The 26,012-nt window shown below is 43.7% G+C and overlaps 1 protein-coding gene across 3 annotated transcripts in view; it reads right to left on the reverse strand.

Moving 5' to 3' along the window:
- Nucleotides 1-1,664: 1,664 nt before the first annotated feature.
- The window catches only part of BVES (blood vessel epicardial substance), a 36,979-nt gene continuing 12,631 nt past the window's right edge, over nt 1,665-26,012 (reverse strand). For all 3 annotated transcript variants that reach the window (XM_047732081.1, XM_047732082.1, XM_047732080.1), the window contains exons 6-8: nt 20,431-20,598; nt 19,360-19,501; nt 1,665-4,275 (exon numbers count right to left, since the gene is read on the reverse strand). In XM_047732081.1, the coding sequence (XP_047588037.1) occupies nt 4,151-4,275; nt 19,360-19,501; nt 20,431-20,598 (435 nt within the window). In that variant the 3' untranslated portion in view covers nt 1,665-4,150. The remainder of the gene's footprint in view (nt 4,276-19,359; nt 19,502-20,430; nt 20,599-26,012) is intronic.

The raw sequence follows: 26,012 nt of genomic DNA on the forward strand, positions 1-26,012 counted from the left end.
AGAGGAAGAGCATCGCTGGAAAGAAAATCATTTTTCATGTCAAGTAAATAAATAAAATTCAGAAAATCATTTTTCAGAGTTGTAAGGTGGAACCAGGAACGTGTCTGGAGCAAGTACTTGGTCCCACAGTGAAACTCGGAGGGTTTCTCAGTGGCTGCATCCAGTCAGCACTGTCTTGCTGCCTCTTGTCAGGGCCGAAGGCAGCCAAGATGGCAGAGCTTTGAAATTAAGTGGAACTGACCCAAAGCCACCCCCTTGGCAAACCAGAGCAATTCCCACAACCTGAGGGTAAATGAACCAACCCCCGCCTTTAGGCATAGAGTCGGAGCAAATTGGCTAGCTATATGTAAGAGGAATGAAATGAACGTCATATTTTCTAAGTAAGAAATTTATTTGATCAAATGACAGTATATGGAGATATTTTCAACTCTAAGGCCCTATTCAGACAAAATGTCATTTGATTTTGAAGTAAATGGTATCAATGTCGATGGCACCTAAAAACAGAAAGACTGAGTTTCCTATAAATGTGTCTGTATAAAGCATTCATAAAATCCTCGTGTACTTTAAAACTAGGTTGTAAGTATAACAGATTAACCTATAAATAGTGCTTAAAAGCATGTTTCTGAAATGACACAATATATGGTTACACTAGAGGTATCCGGGGTTCCTGTGAGGATCAAAGAAAGGCCGTCTGTGAGGAAATGTGTCATCCTTGGAGCAAAACTGACGCGTGATTACATGGCAGCCTTGAGTTCCCGGCACACTACCCTGTTCTTTCAGGTCCTCGGGAACTGAGATCAAACGGGTGGGAATTTCTAACCACTGCTGGAAATAAGTAGAAAAGGAGGTTGGGAAACCAGGGTTAGAAAAAAGGGAGGCGAAATGGAGGCATGGCGAGGTCTGAGGTTTCTGCAAAGAGGCTTTCGAAATGTCCAAAGAAATGGATACAGGAAATAAAGAACTGTGACCCCTCGGAGCTGGTCTCTGGGGTACGCAGGGAGGTGGGCACCGAGCAGTACTCGGGCTGCCCCGCACATCCCAACTCTCATTGGGCTCCATCCACATACTGGCAGGACGATTTTCCTGTAAGGCTGGAGTCATTCCCCGGGTGCACCAGGGACAGGGCAGCATATGTAGATTACATCAACTTTTCCCAAAGATTTTTTTTCCAGCATTCAAGGAACTCTGCCTTTGGGGCCAGGATAGGACCCGGGAACCAGGAATCGGCAGTGCCAGGTTATAAAATGAGAAATGTTTCAGACACATGGAAGGAGAACCAGATATGAAGAAGGCGGTGTCTCCTGGGGCACACACTATTGGCAGCGAAACACAAAGGTGTCCAATGGTGACAGGGCAACTGAACCATGGAGAGCAGTGGAAAAGACCCCGGAAAGCAAAGGGCAGTAGCTGACAATCATATAGCACCCATTATTACTAATTTAAGATATATAAACATCATTGGGGTTCTTGATTCAGAGTCCAGAGTGCTCACCATTACACCATGGAACCGCCCATCATTGGGTTTCTATCTAGTGTCTGTGCTATTATCTTATAAATATAAATATGAGGGCTTTCAAAATATTACAAATGACACATACATCCTTATGTAAATGTTACACTCCTGAATCCTACAACATACTCGGTGTTGCATTTAAACCTAGTAGATGTGGGGTTATATATAGAATAATTTTTGGAGATCATTTTCTGAGCTTCGGTCACACAGCTAAGTGAACACCAAAAAACACAAGAAGCATTTTATCAGTGGCTTTGGCAGCAAACGCTTTTTTTTTTTTTTTGTCTATGTATTTATGCCTTTCACAAAGATACACTTGTTCACTGGTATAAATGAATTCAAAGCCATCCACAGGAGATCTTAGAACTTAAAACTCTTTTCTGTCTTCTTATCTGCTTCTTTGCTATCGAGTCGACGTGGGAGGGCGGGAAGGCTAGCCAGTGGCCGGCACCTCCTTTTCTCCAAGCCTCATTGTCTTCCTCAGAAGTGTGTATTTAAAAATAGGTTCATGTTTCCCATCCAGGCTAAGTGGTTCTTTTAAGATTCCTCAGCTCGAGATTACAATCTGTTATGAATGGCGCTGATGTGCGCACATGCGCACACATGGGTTTTAATAAACAGTGAATTCCAATCGTCTGGTTTTAGCAGCGTGCCTTTAAAAATGTTTGTTCCTGGTGCTGCAGAAAATAGCCTCCCAACACGCGCAGCTTGGTCATTAGAGAGGACCCTTCCCACGATCTCAGCTCGACACACCTGAACATAGGTCAGGTTAAGAAACCCCAAGCTTCTGTGGATCCATAGAACATTACAAACGTGGCCTCAGCAGAATCTAAAATTACTTTCTCTTCAGGGAAGGGTGTCATGTCTAATTACTTTATAGAGTGATTTTGCAAATTAGTCTTATGCATGTGGAAACTAAATGGTCCACATGACCTTACCCCGACAGTTAGAGGAAAGCAGTACCAGCGCCATCAGTTACAGGTACCGCACGTGGGGTCTCAGGCAGGCAAGGGACCTCCGACCAAATGAACCTCTACAATCTTAAAGCTAAGGCTGTCATTCACCTGTGCTTCATTTCCCCCAATACATTGATAATTTAGGAAACTAAAGAGGCCGTGCTAAGGTGAAGTGAAATCAGCCTTTCCACTGTGGCACTAATAAGGCAACATTTGATAGAGATGTTAGGAGCTGGATCCCCCGTCGGTGGAAATTTTCTTAACGAGGGACCAAGCATGAAAATTTAACTCCAGTGAAATTACTAAAATAATTAGCCTTTAAAAAGTGGATTTAGGAAAGGGAGGTGACCCTCGAGTAGCTTATCTACCTTCTCTGAGAGAAATCACCTCTTAGCAAGACAGGCTGCTTTGGGCTCAGCTTACCCAAAAGTAATTTCATTGGGAACTTTTTCTAGCTATTTAATATAACGGAGGACTGACTCAACTGGGTTCTAGTGGATGAAATAAAATCGTCATGGCGTATGACGTAGTGTAGTCGATCAAAGGGGTTCTCCCAGCTGAGTGCCTCAGTCACACTGACCAGTCTGACCAATGATTTCAGCCAACTTCCCACTTCCCATCACTGTTTCCTGGAACACAATTCCAGGAGAAAAGAGAGATTTACAGTCAAGGCCCTCACAGCAACATCTAGGTTGGGTGCCCATGACATGGCTTTGGTCTGCCCCCAAAGCTCTGTTCACATTTGCATCCCCAGCACTGGCTATTTGGCACATTTTAAGGAAACATCTATGGCTCTGGAGGAACTGTCTGAAACTTCAGACCACAGAATGAAAATGCTCTTTCAATCGCCTCATTCTATGACACTTGCTTAGCCCCTGGACACCCTACCACAAGTAAGGTGTTCCCCACACCAGGGTGTGTGGGACAAGATGGCTCCAAATCACAGGTGAGCTGGATTTTTGCAGAAGGTCAAGCTGAGCTCTGAACTGCTTCCATCTGTTTTCTTTGCAGCTTTGGTTTCAGACCTGATTGTACCAGCACACTATAAGGGTAACATGAGCCAAGGCTGATGAGTTTTGCTCATTATCCTGCTCTCTACACAATGCCCAAATAAGTAAGGTGATCTAGTGGGGTAATGTGTCTGGCCTGGGAGGAAAAATAAACACCAGCCAAATCACATCTTTCTTTACAATCTTCCAGCTAAAAATTCAGTTGAACAACGCTCGAGACTCCATGCCTTTTAATGATACCTCAACCTCAATTTCGAACTTACACTGTTTCTTAAACCTATCAAGTGGACAACCCCATTGCCACAGTGGAGAAAAAAAAACTGTGAGGAAAATGAACCACAACTCAGGAAAAAAAAAAAAAAAAGTGAAAAGGCATTTGCATTGACAGAGAGCTAAGTAAAACAATAATATATCTAGAAAACACTGTGAAAATATATATCTCAAAATAGAACTAGGTTTAGTCAGAAGGCTCAGTAAAACAATTGCTTAAAAAGCTGATCAATAAAAAGGAGAGCTAAAACAACCTTCCCATCTTTGACCCTTCCTCACTTCCCAGCCCTCAGACTACCAGTTCTACAGCAGACTAATCAAGAAGCCATGAGGAAGGGCTGGTATTTTTCAGGATCTCTTCAAGACAGAGTCCATCCAGATCCCTTGTCCTCTCTCTCTGGTCAGGGTAACTGATGGACTTTCAGTGCGTTTGGAGATACGGGCTCAAAGACCTCGTCGTCATCTTCTACCCCTTCTTCGATGGGCTTCATCTTGGTAGAGCCCCGCTGATGTGGGGATGGCACATCTGTCAGAGACACAAAGAGGAAAACCACTTACTGTCCAGCCTGCCCCGATGCTGGGATGATGTATCAATGAGAAACCCCAACCGGAAAGTAAAACTCTCTGGGAATCGATCGCTAGGACAAGGCATGCAATTCCCCTAAACATTGTATTTTCAATTCAACATTTTGAGAAAACAACGAAGTCAAGAAATGACTCTCAGTCGTGAGAACAAACATGGAATGGATTCCAGTGCCTGTGCACATGCAGTTTCAGGAGGGTTGCCCTAAAGTGTGATTAGGAACTCAGAATGCTTGTTCCTACATTAATCTATGTGGTGACTTGAGTTCCTCAAAAGCTAATTTAACGCCTAATTTCCCTAAAGAAGAGTTCGATCCTAAAGCTATGGAAGCTAACACCATCTGTGGCAGCACCTAAAATAGTAGTTCTTGCCACCACTTGTCCAACCCCTGCCAGGACTGATATGGGAGAGGGAGGGGTGAGGAAGAGAGAGAGAGGGGTGGGGCAGGTGGGGGTGGTCCAGGCAAACAGGAAGGAAAAGCCAGGTGAAGAAAATACAACCCAAGTAGCAGAGGGGGCAGGAACATCCTTAAAGTCTTTTATATCCAAGAAGTGAAGTAATAAATGTCCCGCCTTTGTTTATGCGTTTGTCAGAGGCTTACTGAGCATCTACCACATAAGGGACACCATGATTGAGAGAGGAAAAAAACGGTTTAAAAGTAAGAGGAGTTACTAAAAATGGGTGCACAGACTTCTCAAGGTGCTTGATGAGCAGCTCCCAGAACAGCACAAACGCCCCTCCACAAAGTTCCCACACTGAGTGTCGGGATTCATCCAGCGGGGTTCCCCCTGTCTGCCCTGTGCACAGCCACGTGGTGCGCGTGCTGCCCTCCAACAGGGCGGAATGGTATTCCATCTGTCAGTCAATCAGTAAATGCCGACCTCAGGCTGGACTTAAGATTGATGATGAGAGGGGGCGCCTGGGTGGCTCAGTGGGTTAGAGTCTCTGCCTTCGGCTCAGGTCATGATCTCAGGGTCCTGGGATTGAGCACTGCATCGGGCTCTCTGCTCAGTAGGGAGCCTGCCTCCCCCCTCTCTCTCTGCCTGCCTCTCTGCCTACTTGTGATCTCTCTCTCTGTCAAATAAATAAATAAAATCTTAAAAAAAAAAAAAAGATTGCTGATGGGAGAACAATGGTGAAACCTGACTTCAAATACTTGGTATAGAGCAGAGGAGGCTAGTGGGACCCGACTAAGGCATGAAGCAGAGCTGCCACAAGAACTTTATCCAGATCACCTGTTAATCCCTGGCAAGCATGGGCAGCTGACAGCAGAGGCTGTGGGTGAGGAGGACGGGCGGGGCACGGGGGGGTGGCATGCAGCACGCACCATGGTCAAGACCCCAGCCTCAAAAAACAGTTCCCGGGTTCAGAACCCCGTTGTGCTGCTTCCTAGCTTCCTAGCTGTGTGATCTATGCTCCGTCACTAATCCTCTCTAGGCCTCGGTTTCCATACCTGTTATAGGGAGATATTCCCAGGGCCCATCTAGTGCCGTTGTTGGGGGATAAGACAAAAGAATGGGGTCATGGGCTCAGCAGGGTGCTGGGCACGTAGAAAATGCCACTCCATGTTTATGATGAGCTGCACGGTCCCAGTCACGCACTGGCGGAATGCCACTCCCAATGGCCACAGCTTCCAATATAAAAAAGTTAGGAATTAGACTGGCCTGGACTTTGGTTTAGTTGATGTGTTTGCTGTGCCTACATGGAAACTTTATTTTCTGTTACTCTTTATTTTCAAACATTTATGGTCCATTAAAATCCCGAGTTTCTTGAGAGACAACTACTAACATTAACTGTAGATGATGAGCCTCTATTAGGATGATCCAGGGACACAATTCCATCACAAACAACCGCACGGCGGAACCACCCAGGCAAGTCTTCTGGTCCTTTTTCTCGCAGGTGACAGCATGACCACTAACCACGATCTTCAATTTGCAGGTCTACTCAAATGGCAGTGAATACTATCCGTGCGACCTTGGGCAAGTTAATTCACGTCCCCCTGCCTCAGTTTCCCTATCTGTAAAATAGGAATCATTGCTCTTATCTACTTTGTATGGTTGTTCACAGGACTAAGTGCCTACAGTTCTCACCTCAGTGCCTGGGATGCAATAGTCATTTTGTCAGTTTGTAAGTCAATAAAATGAGTTATTGATATGGTCTTTAGAGGGCAATGGCCTAAGTAATTAGAACATTTGTTAAAATTCATTATTGCCGGTAGGAATGGCAGATAAAAACACGTGGGACTTGTACTCGAATGGGGGTTTGTGTTTCTCAGTTGAAACGGTCCCACATGCAGCAAAATTTATCTTAAAAAAGTAGCCACGGCTTCTGTCATATGTCTAGCCTCCAGTTATGACTGAGCTTCATGAAACACTAACTCAGGCTGAGTATTTGCAGTCTGATAAAAACTCTGAACAAACAAGATGGTGTGTCTGAGAGCATTAAACCAAATCAATAAGGCAGAGGATTCAGACGTGATTGTGTAACACGCATAACAGAAACACACCCAGTTTATTTTGATGGCGGAAGTGGGACTTGTGCTCTGGATTTTAGCCCATCTATCAACAGGGGACACATTCTACGGGACCCTGCAGCTGCCATCTACATCGGGGCCAAAATGTTCTCTGCCCTCTCAGCTCCGTCACCAACTGGTGCGTTTCCCCACTGAGACAGAATGAAGAGAGGACCCAAGACAACTGGAAATGACCTGGTGAAAACCTTGCAAGGACTTTCAACTTCTCCATGAAAGAATTTGTTCATTCCCCAGTATACTGGCCAGGGCCAAGGAAGAGCTGTGGTGCTTACCACATAGCATTAAAAAGACAGTAGTGTGGGAACCATCCACAGTCCTGGGGTGATACCCAGCGGCCTCCAAGTTGGGCCTCCTTCCCCTTCCAGTCCAGGCTCTGGCAAACCTCACTGCTCCCCAAATCCAACTCATCCTTTCCCTCTTCTCTTGCTTTTTTTTTTCTTCCCACCTGGAGTGGCCTCTCCATTCCCATCCCTATTCATCAAATTCCTATCAATTCCTCAAGGTCAAGGTCAAACCCCACCTTCTTCATCTGGAGTCTTCCCTAATTCCTAACGAGGAGAGGTTCCATTCCCTAGAGTCCAACAGCCCTTCCACATTCTGTAGTTCACTGTGATCACAAGTATGTAACTCTGTCCCTTACTGGAAAACAAGCACCTTGAGGGCTGTAACCACATCTTCTTCTGTCCTGCAGAAGTAGCCCCCACATAGCCATGTCCTTGATCATTACTTAGTACATGAAACTCCACATGAGGCCTTCAGGAGGCTGAGCCTGACCATGAGGCAAAGACACATGGCCGTCACCTTTTAGTCTCGGATAAGGGTGGGGAACCACCTGTATTTCTCATGTGCAGGAAGTCTCAGGATATAGTAAAACCTTGCGATAAGAAGGGACCGTTATCACTATATTCTGTGTCATGTGCCCTGGGGAATCCTTGTCCTATAATCGACTCAGCAGAACTTACAGCATGGGCTTATAGCATAGCTTATAGCAGCACATGGCACACGGGCAAGAGCGCTGTCCCCTCACATAAACGTCCGTAGGCTCGGCCGGATCATTTCCTGCCAAGAAGTTTTCATCCAATTAGCAAAAGGTGCCCCTGAGTGATGACAATGCGCTAGAAGCTGGGTTAAATGTCAGGGAAATAAAAATGACTTGCAGAGTCTCTGACTCGATCTTATTTTGTTTCTCAGGAACTCAACGCACTTTTCAGAGCCATTCATGCTCACATATCCACATATTTTTTCTATTTTGTACTCAGAAGCTAAAGCAAAGGCCACCTGGAGAGCCTGTGAAAGAAAGACTCGTGGCGGGGCTGTGGTATTAGAACTTCTTCCTCACAGGAAGTGGGCCGCCCCAGCAGGATCACATTCTGGCAGGGTGGAGGGCTGGCCCTGCCCGGCCTGCGGCCTGCTAGACTGCATATTCCCGCTAACGTTCTCACAGGATCCTAGATTCACTCCCACTTCAGGCTCCGGGGCTGGGTTAGAGCGCACAGGCCCCTCCGGTCCCAGTTCCCAGAGCAGCGCCCGGCGGCCCTTCCTCCCTGCCGCAGATGCGCCGGAAGGCAGCGGGCACCGGGCCTGTCGGTAACCACGGGAAGCAACCCGGAGCCAGGTGGCTGCCTGACCCAGGAATCAGGGTCGCAGAGAATGCTCACACTTTGTCCCAACCTCAGCTGGCCTGGGCCTCCTCTGCCACTGAAGGCCAAGGGTGACAGTCACCTGGTCTACCTGCAGATCTGGCACTGCTGTGGCCAGGAGGAAGTCGGGCTCTGGGGAGCAGGAGCTCACTTGCCCACACCTCCTGCTCTCCAGCCTCCATGCGGGACCCACCGGTTCGGCGGGAAGACTCAGTCACTGTCACTATGCTGCTAGAGGTAAGCCCTTGGTCCACTAATATAGCTAAGCCCAATTTGGAGCGTGAACAACAACAAAAACCCCAAAAACTATTAAAAAAGAAGAGAGAATGTTCTGCTTCAAGGAAACTATCTTACATTTCCCAAGTTGAACATTAATAAATTCTTTCTACAAGTTTGCCTGGTTTTTCATTAATTTTATGCACCTATGCATCATCAGAAATTTGCCTAGGAGGGGCCAAACCTACCTAGATGGGCAAGCATGAGGAGAGAAGAGAGGAAGAAACTAAAAGAAATTTAGTTAAGTGCTTTTTCAAATTATTTTTGTCCCTCAAGGTCATTACTATGAGGTACGTGACCTCCATAGGATGCTTTACTTTTCATTTATTCCAAATTCTAGGCAGGCCAATAATTCCATATCCATAAATTTTCCAGAAATCTGATTTCTATCCTTCCTCTAGTAAAACCACTTTTATAGTTGGGAAACAGAAGTAGTTAACTATATCCTTCGGTATTTATTATAATGAAGAAGAGATAATTAACATTATTTTTTGCTGTTAGCTATAATCATCTTCTACTTGGCTCTGGGTGCCAATTAACACAGTTGATTATAAAAGTATGTAAAACAAATAGTCTCAGGCTGAACCGCAATCCAGATTTATCAGGTGTGAAATTGTTAAACAGTTATGTCAAGAGTTACTGTTGCTGGGGAATGTTTCATATTACACCAAGCGGCAAAAAAAATCTTCTGTCAGAAAGACTTCTCCATCCCTCCCATGGATCCCAGCGCACCCAGAAGGCACAGCCAGCGGAGTAGAATTTCCTCTGAGCTGTATACCATGTTCGGTGTGTGCAGCTGAGAGAGAGAACAGCAATCCTGAGGGGAAGAAAAAAACTCAAACTCAAATATACGAGCTTTGAGCGTGTGTAGAAGACAGAGGCTTAGCAGTAAGAGCCCTGAACCAAACAGTGGACCCTTCCACTCCTGTCAGATCACAGTGGGGGACAGCACTGTGGACGTCCACCGGAGGATGTGGATCTGGGAAGTCGAGGCTCTCCTCAGCAGACCCGTTCAGCGGCTTGTGCGGGATCCCCACTGAGGAGGAGTCAGTGTGGCTCCTGCAGGCTGTTCCCTGCCAGGGGAAGCAAGTCGTGGGCCTCCATGAGGACAAGCTTAGCCTGCCCCACCAGACCCTTTCCTGCCTTCCTCAGGGACTGAGTCAAAGATCTGCAGGAAGCCTTTATACATGCAGACCACGGAGATCTTACCTAACAGTCAAAATTCTAGTATCCAGAGTAGTGAGAAATTAGGTAAGAGAAATTCCCTTTGACAGAATTCTGTCCTTATTAAGCTTCTTCTGTTTCAGTGTGCTTCTAATTACATGAGGGCCCAAGGGCGTCTCTTAGCAAGTCAAAGTAAACAGACATATTTTTTGGGCTTAAATCCAGAGTGAAGGTCACACCTGTTCGAGACAATGAACAGGCAACCTCAGGTTGGATCTCCAAATAAATATAAAAACCCAATATGAAATTTGTCAAGTGACTTTTCTCTCTGCTTAAGGTACTCAATTTTTATAAAGGGGGAACACTTTTGTTAACTATCTAATATAATGTTATATGATTTTTCCCCCTTTATTCCATTAACTTTAATGACATTTTCCTCACTCCTTTCAAAGTGTTCTTATTTTTATTATGTTTAACCATCTGGCCAAATGTTTTAGCAAGTAATTAAAAACCTTACAAAGGGTTTAGAATTTTAATTAGATTATACAATTTTTGATGAATGGGGATAGGGAAGGATTTAATGGCTTTGTGGCTAGAGAGGATTATCATCTCTTTTCCTGCCTTGCTTATGTATATCATAAGATTTTTTTAAATTGAAGAGACTGAGTTTGGATTGAAAGTTTCTGAAAAATAATGAAGGGTAGGTATAGCTTTTATCCTTAATTCCCTTAGAGAAACGAAGGCACCAGCCTTGAGGGACCCAACCAAAGAAATGTACAAGTTATGGGAAATAGAGAGGTTGGAGAGAGTTAGGGGTTCCTATGAGGAGGTTTTCTCAGCCCAACAGGTCATTTGCAGATCAGTGGCTAAGGACCACATGGGTGGTCAGGGTGTTGAGCTGCCCGGCAACAGAGGTGAACAGCCGAGGAACCGTGGCGTCCTGCAGCCCCTTCTTGCCCACAAGGAGAAAGCTGTAACATCATGGGGTGGTGAATAAACTCGGGGGGATGGGGAAGGCAGTTCCTGGGGGCAGCTGTGCACAGAATGCAGACAACAACTCGTCTAGGATGAGACAGAATGGAAGGTTCTGTGAGGAAGTTCTCTGAGAAAAGGGGACACAGCATCGATGTACTGAGAGAGTACAGATAGAAGAAAACGCAAGGATGAGGAGAAAGAAAGGGAACTAGAAATACCAATAAAGACGAAAAGCAGTATGATAAGGCACGGTTCAAATATGAAAAACTGCTTAAAGACTTTAAGAAGAAACAAATTGGGGCGCCTGGGTGGCTCAGTGGGTTAGGCCGCTGCCTCCAGCTCAGGTCATGATCTCAGGGTCCTGGGATCGAGTCCCGCATCGGGCTCTCTGCTCGGCAGGGAGCCTGCTTCCCTCTCTCTCTCTCTGCCTGCCTCTCCATCTACTTGTGATCTCTCTGTCAAATAAATAAATAAAATCTTAAAAAAAAAAAAAAGAAGAAACAAATTGGATTTCAGTTAAAAGACAGAATGAATAAGAAGCTAGAAGATACTAGGGACATGGTGAATAAAATGGATCCCAAAGCAAGACAACAAAAACCTTCAGGGAGAGGAAGTAAAAAGTATGAAGTAAACTGTGGCATGATTTTCTGTTTTATATGAAAGGAGAATCCATTTGAACTTGATATTAGAAATAGTCTCCTTTGAACAGAATAGGAATCATGACGTTATAACCAAAAAGAAAGAAATGTAGTCACACTCCATTATTTGGTTCTGAATAAAGCATAATAATGTCAACATTGTTTATTTGCTTAAACTTTGCAAAGCAAATCATAGAGAAAGAAGACTTAATTGTTGTTGCAAAAGAGAGTAGAGTACGTAATACCACTGAATTGTACACTTAGATATGGTTAAGATGGTAAATTTTATTTTTTATTAATTTATTTGACCGAGAGCGAGAGATTACAAGTAGGCAGAGAGGCAGGGGGAAGCAGGCTCCCCGCCGAGCAGAGAGCCCGACGCGGGGCTTGATCCCAGGACCCTGAGATCATGACCTGAGCCGAAGACAGAAGCTTTAACCCACTGAGCCACCCAGGTGCCCCAAGATGGTAAATTTGATGTTATAAGTATTTTATGACAACAAAAATATTTTGGAAAAAAAAATAACAGAATATACTTGTTATCAATTGTGATTGTTTAAAAGTTAAGGAAGAGACCTACAACAATGTAAGGTAGAAGAGGAAAGAATAAGAAAGGGTAGGGGCACCCGGGTGGCTCAGTGGGTTAAGCCTCTGCTTTCGGCTCAGGTCATGATCCCAGGGTCCTGGGATCAAGCCCTGCATTGGGCTCACTGCTCCATGGGGAGCCTGCTTTGGGACTAGATCCCAGGACCCTGGGATCATGACCTGAGCCGAAGGCAGACTCGCTTAACAGACTGAGCCACCTAGGCTCCCCTTAGCTTATTAATTTTTAAATTTGTTATTAAAAGTTTAAATGTGTAACTGGAGGGGTGCCTGGGTGGCTCAGTCAGTTAAGCATCTGCCTTCAGCTCATTCACAATCCCAGGATCCTGAGATCAAGCTCTGTATAGGGCTCTCTGCTCAGTGGGATGTCTGTTTCTCCCTCTGTCCCCCTACCCTGACTTGTGGGTTCTTGCTGTCTCTCAAGTAAATAAATAAAATCTTTAAAAAATGTGTATCTGTATAAAATCCCTATACTATCATTTTACAGAGAAAACACTGTGAGGATAGAGGACAGTGAATGGATTGGTGTCTCTGGAGACAGAAAGCACAGTCCCTACTGGCTGGGGGACCAAGGACTCAGAGGACATAAATGTCATACTTCTCAACCCTAAGAGGGAAAAACACACCAACCTTCCTGGGTGGGTTGACGATGAGATGAGAACATGTATGAATGTGGTCAAGGTATGTCAGCTGTGATGGCAGGGGCTGAACATCCTTAAACAAAGGTACACTCCCCAGTGGATATGGATATGCATAGGGTAAAAAGCAAAACAAGAACATAAATCCAACACTTCTTTGTTTCAGAGCTAGCCCGGGGCCCTGACCCCGTTACTTAGCCTCCCTAAGCTGCTCCTTACTAACGTACAAAGTGGGGACACGGCTTTTCTCTTGCCATCGGGGTGGGTCTGAGAACTGTTCCCTCAGTATTTCTGCTGCCTGATCCCATCTCCTCTCTACTTCTCCACACGATTCATGTCAAGGTTGTTGTTTATTGGTCTATAGAGGTTGTGGGGTGAATGGAATATAAATCGAGTTGAACAGGTTATTTCATGAAACCAGCCTTAAAACTGAGAATGCTATATTGGGTTTTTGTATCCTTCCAGGTAAATAAACGGATAAGATAGCGGACAGAAACTCTTTATGTCAGATATGCTGCTCTTCTTGGCAGGTAAGACCACCAACCAGAGGCAAGCTCACTTAAGGCATATTTGTGCAACCAGGTCACCTGAAATTAAGAGAGCGTCCAGAACACCATCTTGACAATAATAACAAAAAACATCTGAAAAGATTTTTTTTCTCAGTAAAAAACCTTGCTCTAAGTATTTCACAATGTGTTTTTTTTTTTTTTAAGATTTTATTTATTTATTTGACACAGAGAGAGATCACAAGTAGGCAGAGAGAAAGGGAAGCAGGCTCCCTGCTGAGCAGAGAGCCCGATGCGGGTCTCAATCTCAGGACCCTGAGACCATGACCTGAGTGGAAGGCAGAGGCTTTAACCCACTGAGCCACCCAGGTGCCCCTTTCAGTGTCTTTAAAACTCATACATTTTAATTATAATTTCTGAAAAAAAATACATGGTTTAACCAAATCTATCCAAGACGAGTTCCAACGGTATGCATTTTCTATAATGCCTCAGGACTTAAAAAACAAACGAACAAACCACACAATAGGTTATTTAACCCCAATTAACCAAAATAAAGTTCTACAACTTTTAAGGGAACAGAATACAGTCTCCTGTTGCCATGACGATGTCTGTGCCCAGCACCACTTGTCAGTGATGCACCTGCCAAGTCCGATCAATCTGTGTTTTCTGCATCACACGTAGGAGCTAAACCTCATAAGCAGGAGAAAATGGCAAGGCAGCCTGGTGAGGCCCTCGGGGCAGGAGCGGAGAGAAGAGAGCTTGTAGCCATCTGAGGACACACACTCCTTCCCACATGCCCTGCCCTGCTCGTCCTTTCTGGTCCTTCTGCCTCACCATCATGCTTCCCAAACATGAAACGAGTAAATGAAACCACGGGAAACTGAAAGGGAGCTGAGTGGATTACGGGCCACTGAATAAATGGGAAGGAAGCAATTTTTCTCAGACTATCTCAGTACTTTCTTGTCTTTAAATGATAATTTGATGTGGAATACAGAGTCTTCATGGCAAAGAGTAGAGATCTTGCTCTGGATTTAGGGTTATGTGATATACATAAAAATAGAGGGCAATGTAAAAAAGTGGGATCAGCATCCATTTTTTTTCATGCTTTCACCAGAATCTACACAGGCCCAGAGATCTACCTACCAGTGAATGGGAAACACAAGAAACCATCATGGGTCTGCACTCAGCAAAATTCCAGACTATAGGGAGGGACCCCTACCCCTCGCTGCTCAGAGAGTGGTTCAGGGGACAGCCACGTCAGCACCCCTGGGGCACTGGTTAAACAGGGGGATGCCAAGCCCTATTCTAGTCTTCTGCATCAGAATCTATAATAAAGTCTCCAAGTGATTCATATTCACAATTATATTTAAGAATCAAGATTCTGTTGGACAAACAAAACAAGACAAAACAAAAATGCAAAAACACAGAGAGAGAGAGAGAGAGATGGAGGGGAAGCCCAGAGATTCAGAGATTTTCAACCAAACGGAATGGGTACATGCTGATCAAATATACATATAATATGGGGCGCCTGGGTGGCTCAGTGGGTTAAGCTGCTGCCTTCGGCTCAGGTCATGATCTCAGGGTCCTGGGATCGAGTCCCGCATCGGGCTCTCTGCTCCTCAGGGAGCCTGCTTCCCTCTCTCTCTCTCTGCCTGCTTCTCTGCCTACTTGTGATCTCTGTCTGTCAAATAAATAAATAAAAATCTTAAAAAAAAATATATACATATAATATTACAATATATAATATACAATAAATATACAAAATAAATGTAATTTTTATAGAGCAGCACTGCTTATAATTCTATAAGGACATATGAGGTGAAATGAAAGCTAACCCAACAATAAACGACCGGAGGACATTACTGGATAATTTAAATGTTCCTGTGGTGAACCCCGCATACAATGAAGAAAGCAAAAATTTTCATCAAAATGGAAATCAACGGGTCTGTGAAAACTGATCTGCAGCACTGCTTGGTCATAATGGAGGAATTGGTGGGGGGTAGGTTTCTCCAGTGAGGTAGATTGTCCGAGAAAGAAGTGATTTGGGGGTAAGCACAGCCTTCTCACTGAGGACAGGTGGCCCCTTCAGGAAAGGCGTAAATATACTAATAGCGACTGTGTCTTGCTGCAGAGTCGTCAGGTGTAGATGAAGGAATGGGAGCGGAAGTGACGGGTAAACTATAAAGTGCCAGTCAAGTGTTACACACATATTTTGGTCTTTTCCTTTTAAAACAGAGAGGCAATGCGGTCAAACAGTATGGATTGGACAGGACACCTAGCTCTGTATCCCAGAGCCTCTCCCTGTGCGAATGGAACAAGTGAGGAAGCATCCAGATTCCTAATTTCCTCAGGTGTAAAATGAAGTCATACTTAGACCCAAGTTACTGTCAAAACACTTGATTTCCCTCCCGCCTCAGGGGCCTTTCTGCTCAGCCCCTGCTGGATCGCACGCGCTACTTCTTCTTTTTTAAAAGGTTTTATTTACGTATTTATTTGACAGAGTGAGAGAGCACGAGTGTGGGGGCGGGGAAAGGGCAGAGGGGGAGGGAGAAGCATACCCTCCACTGAGCAGGGAGCCCGATGCGGGGCTCGATCCCAGAACCCAGAGATCATGACTTGAGCCCAAGGAAGACACTTAACCGACTGAGCCACCCAGGCGCCCCGCATGTGCTACTTCTAAGTGGGAGCTTTCAGAGCCATCACGTGATTCCGCCGTCACTGACTTCCCCTGCCCGGAGGGCAGTCATCCAAACAGCGGCTGCTCTTTGCATCCCAGTCTGAGGAGGACATGGGCCTGGAGTAGCACCCGGGTGCACACGCACCAGAAAGCAGCCCCTTCCTCCCAGCCAGAGATCGGGGAGGCTGTTAGTGCTGTGTCATCTAGCAAAAACCCAGTGTACCTTTCCGTGCGGGGCTAGAGGAAAGACCGCATGTGATTATGTCCAGAGATCCTAAAAAACAATAGCTACCACCGTCCACAAATGTTTGTTCCCGTCTCTCCTTAGCAGTCGTGAAGCTGCCTCTGCCGCTGAAAGGAGCGGCTGTAGTTGCCCCCTGTGCCCGTCAGAATCTCAGAATAAGAGCGCACTCGTTTGAGGAAACTCACATTTACTAAGACCTCCCACGTGCTCCAAAAATGGTAAATTTTGTTATTTCAGCCGAAGTCATACAAGATTGGTTCTGTATTCTCTGTTTTATAAGAAATGTCATCTGTGCGGCGCCTGGGTGGCTCAGTGGGTTAAGCCTCTGCCTTTGGCTCAGGTCATGATCTCAGGTCCTGGAATCGAGCCCCGCATCGGGCTCTCTGCTCAGCGGGGAGCCTGCTTCCTCCCTCTCTCTCTGCCTGCCTCTCTGCCTACTTGTGATCTCTGTCTGTCAAATAAATAAATAAAATCTTAAAAAAAAAAAGAAATGTTATCTGTAATATGGGAAAATATGTTATCTGTAACTTGTGAACTCTGTCAAATAAATAAATAAAATCTTAAAAAAAATGTTATCTGTAATATGGGAAAGTCAATAGCATATTGATGGGTCTGGCAAACAAAACACAAACAAAAAACCCAGACTTCAGGAGTTCTGAGCTGAAACCTAAGAAAGAGAAACCAGAACTAACTGGTTTTTGATGACTCACAGGCGAGGATGAATGACAGAATTCATAATTAGTGTCAGTGCGGTGCTCAAGGACCAATGTCTTCCATTGAACTGCAGGAAGTGAAGGCAAGAAACTCAGAACAGGGATTAGTGAAAGGGAATTAGGGATGAGCAGGGCTTTGTTGCGTAATTCACACACACCACACTCAAACCCACATGTACTAGTTCCACAACTAATAATCATTAGTGCAAGATTTGAACACCACATGGGTGATCAATCCACCTGGTAATATAGGTTTCTGGCGCCACAAACAGTACAAATGTGAATCGTGAAAATGTGTTTTTATTCTGTTTAAACAACATACTCTAGATAAACTTTTTTTCTAAAATGTTATCTTACTCCCAAAAGATTTAGCTTATACAATAAAATACAATTAAAAAAAAAAAAAACACAACAACTTGGGGCCCCTGGATGGCTCAGTTGGTTAAGTGTCAGCCTTCTGCTCGGGTCGTGATCCCAGGGTTCTGGGATCAAGCCATGCATTGGGGTTCCTGCTGAGCAGAGGGCCTGCTTCTCTCTCTCCCTCTGCTGTTTACCCTGCTTGTGTGCAATCTCTCTCTCTTTCTCTGTCAAATAAATAAACAATAATCTTAAAAAAAAAATTCCCTTTCTGCTGACCTTTCTTAGTAATCACTATACATGCAATTAAGATACATGCAATTATCCACCTGAAAATGATTATTAACCACCAAACTGTTTCAACAGAGCAGATAATGCATTTGATAATGCTATCAGATTATAGAGTTTGGTCAGCCTCAGTCAGTACTTTCAAAAGTTACGTTAGAATAAGATACAACCATCTCCCATTTCTCATTTGTGAAATGTGAAATCATGTGAATCTCCTTTGGGTCCACAACACATTTCTCTGCCTAGACTTTTCTTTGGAAGTTTATGCTGATTCCACGGCTTTGCCAATTCCAACCCCTCTACACTATGTGATTCTTAACATCCTTAATCCAATTTATCTACAGCATCCAAAGATACAAGATCATTTACATAAGCATTTAGTATTGTTGAATATGTATCTGGATTTCCTTAAAAGTTACTTTGGACTAACACACAATTAGAAACATTAATAGTTTCTTGTTTTATACAATGGAAGAATTCTCTTTTTGCTATTTCAAATGAATTCTTAAACTTCCATTCTTGGAATAATTCTTAAAATAATTTAGTTTCTCTCATATTACGTATCTTCAACATCTGTGTCTTAAAACGTTCCTTACTTAAGATGTTTTAAAATGATCTAACCGATAGCACAATCTTGGAAAACCTGACTCTCAGTGGCTGTGTGTGAACGAGGTAACTCATGGGGCTGTTGGGTGTTGGGTGGTCTCCTTCATCTTCAGGAACATCCCAGCACCCAATCACCTGTTAACTCTTTTTTTTTTCCCCCTGTTAACTTTTGGGGCTCACACTGAGATAACCAGTCAGCAGTAAAACACTCAGACTCTGTTTCCTATTATTTTCTTTTTTATCAAAAATTTATTTATCAGTTTTTTTTAAAGATTTTATTTATTTATTTGACAGAGGGAGAGAGGGATCAGAAGTAGGCAGAGAGGCAGACAGAGAGAGAGGGGGAAGGAGGCTTCCTGCCGAGCAGAGAGCCTGATGTGGGGCTCGATCCCAGGACCCTGAGATCATGACCTGAGCTGAAGGCAGAGGCTTAACCCACTGAGCCACCCAGGTGCCCTATCAGTTTTATTTCTGATGGATATTTTGGTTTGCTCCAGAATTTTGCAATTGTAGAAAAATGCTGGAATGAATAGCAGTTAATGTGGTATTATTTGCCACTGAGCATATTCATAGGGTAACACTCTAGCAGTGAAATTTTGTGTCAAAACCTGTGCACATTAAATTTTAATAGACATGTCCTATTTCCATAGAGGTTGCACCTCTATCCTCTCCAGACAGCGACAGTCAAGAATTCCGGCTTCTTGGCTGCTTTACTGCGACAGTGTGCTGTCAATCTATTTGATTTTGCCAACAAAATCTTTACCAATAAAAGGGGTTATTTTGTGTTACTTATTTATTTATTTATACACATTGCGGGGTCTAGGTTTTCACTTGAACAAAAATCATGAAAACAACAAACCCGAGTATCCAGCAAACACTACGGACTCTCTCACGTTATCCCAGGGAACCAGTATTGAAGGAGAGTCCACGGTGAAATGAACCACCAAGTTCTGAAATTTGGACTAAGCAGTAAGAGCTCTCATGTTAGATTTTAGCTGAGGTGCAACATGGAAAAGGTAAAGCAAGAAAAAAAATTGTTATTTTTGTTGATACCTTCAGGTCGCCCAACTGTTACTTGCAAAGCTATTTTTCCAATCACAGTTGTCATTTGTCTATTTCCAATGACATCCAGTGGAATCCTGGAGGATTCTCTGTTCGGGATAACTTACGGAGAGAGGACATGCTGGCAGTGCCCCGAAGAAACTGGTGTAAGCCATCATCGCTGTCACTGGAGCTGGCGATGCTGTTCCTCATTTCCAGCATGGAGATCTGTGTGCACAGGCTGAGCTGGTGTTCCAGCTTTTTGGCCTTCTACAAAGCAAAGGTTTAAGATTTCTGAGATCTCTGGGACTTAGGTCATGTATACCCTGTAAACAGCATTTATTTTTTCCTTGAAATAAAGAACTACCAGGTACATAGTAAGTGGCCAATAAATGTTAGCTATAACTTTTATTATAAGCTGTAACTACACATACATTACAAAAATGTAATATGCTCAGTAGCTTATTTATTAATCTAAAAGTAATAAGCACCACCTTGATTTGATAAAGGTCCTAGGCAAGAGAACTTAAAGAGAACACATGCCCGTGTGCACAGTTCTGGGAGAACGGTACTTATCACAGAAACCATGTTTTGCAATTTCTCTTCTGTCGTCATTATAATTTCCTTCTAAGCAGACGTGGGGAAATGAAGATCACATTGCAACCTGGAGAATATGCCTACAGCTCTGAAATTCCTAACTGCACTGCCACAGGATCCTTCCCCTCCCTGTCTTGTCACTTATGGGTTTTCTGGGAGGGGGCATGACCATGAGGATGTCCCAAACTGGAGGACACCAGTGTTAAAATGCCAACTTCCTGCTCACTGCAGTGACCAGTCAGCAGCCCCCCCAGCTACCCTGCCCTCCTGGCCCCCTGTACCCCCCATCCCTCCCTCCAACTCATGTACTGTCTTCCTTAGATTGATTAAAAGACTCTTCATGAGAGAGCAGCACCACATCACCACAAATGGAGGTCCCTGACATTTAGAGACACCTCACCAGGTGATGACAAATATAATAATTACAAAATATGTCCATCCTCTTGAGAAATGACATCCTCTTGAGAAATGACATCCCCGCTTTACTTAAAACATGATGAATTAATGAAAATTCAGAAAAATACGTATTGCATAAAGTAAGGTACGCTTCACCATACATCATTGTTTAACAAACACAGTCATTAAAAAAAAAACCCACTTACTTTATCATTTAAGGTGGGATCGTTCAATGAGTAGAGCTTATTTGTAATGTCTTTTCCTATAAGATACCTAAATATTTCATATAGAATTGGTTCTGATTCCAGAAAATAAGTTAATCTTTCTCTTGACCAGCATAAAAATCTGCAGTTATCATCTGCAATGATGGTGACCTGTCCGAGAAACAGACATAGGAAGGAAAAAGTATGTTTATGAATGATGAGTACAATAATTTTGGGGAAAAGAATAGTAGAATAATTTAGTGGATATTATTACAGCAATGATTTTTCATATTAGTTAAGTTAAAGCAAGATCTAGACACTATATAGCTATATACTTCTATAGCTATTATAAAATCATATTTAAAATCAGGTTAAAATCAAGAAATCTACAAACCAAAAGCAAATTCTCCAAGTTTTGTTGTTGTTCTGTTTTGTGAGGTCTGGTGTGAGGTATGGTGTGAGGTCTGGAGTAAAGTTTGTACTTATATATTATATTAAGGGCATGAATCTCCAAAACCAGACACATTTGGATTCAAGAAACGCATCATCAGCTCTATGACTCCATAAAAAACTAATAGTCTGTACTAGACCAATGTTCCAATTAGACATAGAATTTATGGTTAAATATTTCCTTACATCCTGATGATTACAACAGAGGTTTAAGAATATGACTTCAGGCAACAGTACTGAGGTAAGATCCCTGAGGCGAGTTATAGATGAAAGACCTTCTGCCTTGCCAACCTTGCAAACACATCCTGGAGAAGCAGAAGACTGACTCCTGTGAACTGGTTTTAGAATCCAGGCTGTTAACTGAGGAATATGGCTAGTGAGGGTCCTCCTCTGGGTCCTTTTGTCACAGGTATTTCTTGAGTGTGACCTTTCAGGGCTAGCCCCAGGGTACTGGGGACTCACACAGAGATCCCCCAGTTAGCTCAGGATTGGGAGACTCTATCTTTTCCTAGAACATTGTTCCACAACAAAGTGGAAAATCCTGTAATTGTACCGCACAGAGCTCGAGATTTTTCAAATAACTTCTTTCTCCAGAGTGAGGGGTTATGCCCTCACAGCTCCGTGTCAGGAAGTCCTTCCTCGCACGCAGGTCCCCTGTCATGAAGGAGTACTCTTCCGCTGAACTCCATGTGGCACTGAAATCACAGAACCCACACTCATCTGGGGACACATCTGTCTCCACCAGGCACTCTGAGGGCAGAGGCTGTGCAACTTCATGTCTGAACGCCCAGCTCCCAACACAGAGTGGTGCTCAGTGTACATGTGTTATACGAAGGAAGTAACAAATGAACACAAGTACTGTTGAAGGCAAAGTCCATGTTTATATCCTCAGAGTTAAACCCAATGCCAGTCCAGGTAAATTCATAAAGGGTTTTTTAATTAACGTGAAATTGTTATCTGAGCCTCAGAGCACATGTTTCCAAAGGCACCATTTCCCCTTGGTTTGTCACAAAATTAAACATAGTTCAGAGGACGAGGGGGTATGCATGTCTCCTAAAAGAGAAAATGGAAAACCCAGCTTTGCAACTAATATCAATAGCTGAAAATTGACCTTTAGCAAATTACAGGGTTTGGCTACTTTAAAAAGTGGGTCAATATTCCTGGGGGAAAAAGTTTGTACCTATTTATTATATTAAGGGCAGGAATCTCCAAAACCAGACACATTTGGATTCAAGAAACTCATCATCAGCTCTATGACTCCATAAAAAACGAAATTCTACTCATTCTTTCAACACACGTCATGCACTTACTTTATACTAGATGCTGTTAAAGGCACTGACATTACAATGTGAACAAGGAGGATAAGAGCCTTGCCCTGGGAAGCTTACACTCCAGTGAAGGAAGCTGACAATATGACACCCTTGGTGGTGTCATAATTGACAATTATGTCAAAACACAAATGTTTTGACAAATATAGAACAGGGGCAAGGGTAGAGACACTCCAAGGAATGACAGTTACACATACTGCCACTCAGTTTATACATTTATTGCACTTTTAAACATTTAGGTTTTTTAACATCTGTAAGTAAGTGCCTCAAAATTGCTTTTCAGATAGGCAAGTAATAGTGTTCCTCATTTTTCAGATGCCAAATGACAAGAACCAAAAAACATATTCATGAACACATGTTGACTAGTGGTGGAGTTGAGTACTTCTGACTTCTCACCCAGACATCTTTTCCAACTAGGCCAAACCCTACCTAATGTGTCCAATATTCAGCAACAGGATCACACTGAAAGTAATTTGACTAAGTGACCACCAGGTCAGCTCAGAGTCCATCAAGAGTTCCTCATACAAAGAACAGCTGAACACAATGTCATGAAGCCTACATTCTAGTGGAGGAAGCTGGTAGTAAGTAAAGACATCTGACTCCCTCACCCCCGTAAAAAATTTTCTTAAGAAGAGGAGTGTAAGGGACGCCTGGGTGGCTCAGTTGGTTAAGCGGCTGCCTTCGGCTCAGGTCATGGTCCCAGCGTCCTGGGATCGAGTCCCATATCGGGTTCCTTGCTTGGCAGGGAACCTGCTTCTCCCTCTGTCTCTGCCTGCCTCTCTGCCTACTTGTGATCTCTCTCTCTCTGATAAATAAATAAATAAAATCTTAAAAAAAAAAAAAAAAGGAGTATAAGTTCGAGCCAGTACTGAGGAGTTCCCAGAAACACTAAGAGATGGGTAAATAAACATGAGGCCACTGAATAATATTCCACAGGAGTAATTCAAGAAAGGTGAGCGCTGGGACTCACTACAGCACAGCCCTGTAACCAAGCACTGAAGAAAGGGTTAGGAGTTGGAGGTTCCTCCGTTTGGCAAAGAGGTCATCCGTGGACAAGTAAGGTGTGATGCCATAAGAAGTTAGAGGAGCTGGAAGTCATCCAGGAAAAGAAAAAGGAATTGTACACCTAGGTGACATACAATGCATTTGACTTCTTTTCAACCATTCCAACAACCTTGAGTTTCCTCAGAGGCAAAGATACTTCTGATACTATTGTTTGCTTTGCAAATACATACCTTATTGATGGTTGAAAAATACTTTAAACCTGTGCAAATTATTATTAAATTTAGATTTAACAACAGGATTCAAATAATAAGCTATACCTACAGTTTGTGTGAGTATCTTGCAAGTCCTTAAGTGCGGGCATTTGATTGGAAGTACGTGGCTATTAGCATATTGACGGAGGTCATTTTACACGATGGCTAATGCTTCATTTCTGCCAAGTAGACATTTGTGTTTAATGACTTCCTGTCACAACAGCCAAGTAAAACATATTTTAATGAGGAATTTCTATAAAGCAATATAAGAATTTTTAAAGCTTCCGTAAAATAATTCGTTCGTCAAGTCATTAGGGTACCTCAAGAGTGCCATGCTTCAGTTCTGGGGAAGGATTTTATCGAAGACATAAAAGCAAGCATGGCAATGGGAGATACCAAAGGATTTCTTTCAGGGAGAGCAGGGGACGAAGTGTTTGCGTCAGGTTTGCCTTGATTACGTCAAGGCATTAGGCCTGTCCCTCCCTTTAGATTTTACACCCTCACAGAATGGGAAGACATTACACAGGAACAAGGGTGTCTCAGGGAACTGCCACATGTGTCAGGATTGGAAACAGCTGTTCAAGAGTATGACTGTTTCACAGTCCTCAGGGGAGAATTTGTTATTTTTCTTCACGTATTTTATAACATTTTGCACATCAGGAACATGAAAAGGTCCTAGGACTCATCTGTTCAACCAATGCTTAGAGTTCTCCTAAGCACTAGAATACAGCAGGGTCAAAGCTGGTAGATCAACAGGCTTCACAGCTTAGCCAAAAGATTTATTTAACACTAAGATAAGGTCCAGTTTAAATACAGGTGAAAATTTGGGCGCCTGGGTGACTCAGTGGGTTAAAGCCTCTGCTTTCGGCTCAGGTCATGGTCTCAGGGTCCTGGGATTGAGCCCCGCATCAGGCTCTCTGCTCAGCAGGGAGCCTGCTTCCCTTCCTCTCTCTCTCTCTCTGCCTGCCTCTCTGCCTACTTGTGATCTCTCTGTCAAATAAATAAAGTCTTATAAATACAGGTGAAAATTTAGTGTTCACTGATTTCGTGAGGGCTGGGATCTCCAAGACATTCTTCTTCCCTTAAAACCAATAAAGCTTTGGTTTTCAGGCTTCTTAGCACAGGATATGCAACTGACCAGGGGAGAGCAACAGTGGGAGACAGAGTATAAAAGATAAATGTGAAAAGGGCAAAGCTCACTTGACATAAAACAGCTGCACGAAGAAGAAACCAAACACAAAAGACTACTTCTGCCTTCTGTAATAAAGATACATACCCAAGAGTCTCTCAAGAGTTCTAAGCAGCAACTTTGGTGGGTAAGGACCAAATGGCACCTGTGAGTTCCAGCTCTGAATCTGTTTGTCAGCTCTGTCCCTGTGCCTCTCATAATGGTCACATGTGCACCCAGACAACATCTGCTGTGCAAGCTTGAGAGGCAGTCACTGAGCCCACTTCCCTTTCTTTTCTCTTTCCACCCTACTCCTTAATTCATTAGCAACCCTACCAAAGAGGAATTTAAAGAAATAAAAATTCAAAGGTAGGAGCTGCTTGTCAGAACACTTTGAATTGTTCAGAATTAAAGAAAAGTGAAGTAGCAGGTACAAGCATGTAGGTGGAGGAGAGTGGGCACGGACACTGTCAAATGTTCCCTGCTATGGGCACAGGTGGTAACGTCAGAGCAGGCTCCATGTTTCCCTGGGGATCTTGCTTCAGAAAGAGTCACTGCATACTTGTACCCAGATGTGCAACAGCTGTTTTTACTCCTGAGTATCTGCCAATGGGAACATTTTGTAAACAATCAAAACACAAGCTCTCCCAAGGGTTTGCTTGGAGGGAGCCTGTTCCAATTGTGCAGGACACAGGTTCCGCGATGCTAAAGCGGTGTTTATCCACTGGCCAATCAGAAGATGCCACACCACCTCCGTGCAAACAGAAGATGGCTGGTGTTGGAAAGGCTGAATAAATATCCTTCCCTAGCTACAGTACCTCGATCTTGGTCATGATTTTGGGATCTCCACAGCAATTATCAGGAACATTTCTCAACTATCAAATCCCAATCCCTAGTCCCCAAGAAGAAACCAGCTCGTGGTAGGATTTCCTTTTTGTTAACTTAATTAAACTATAATTTGATGTCCAGTGGAGAAGATAGCACGTGTTCATATCCCTGACCTCTCAGGTAGCACTGCTTCTAGAAACAAAGGGGGGGGGGTCCGTTTTCACTCCCTTCTCCAAATTCCAGTCTCTTTGGGGTTATACAGAGACTGAGTTATTGTGTAAAGTCCCTTGCTATTCTACATAGAGAAATGGATGCAAAAGATAAATGGGCTTTTGAAGAAGAAATTGTAAGGAGGGCAGGCCAAAGAAGGAGAGAGGAAGAGGGGTCTTGTACTAGTTTGTAGATGGTGGTGATGAAAGACATAGTAAGAACATAGGTCTCAGTGCATGGATGACCCTCTCAAACACAAGGTGAGAGTGTAAATTCGAGAAGCCATGATATAGCATGAAATTTCCACTTCTGTATCTCAAGCTCAGCCAGCGTGGGAACAGTGAT

Source organism: Lutra lutra, chromosome 6 (assembly GCF_902655055.1).
Source record: "Lutra lutra chromosome 6, mLutLut1.2, whole genome shotgun sequence".
NCBI lineage: Eukaryota > Metazoa > Chordata > Mammalia > Carnivora > Mustelidae > Lutra > Lutra lutra.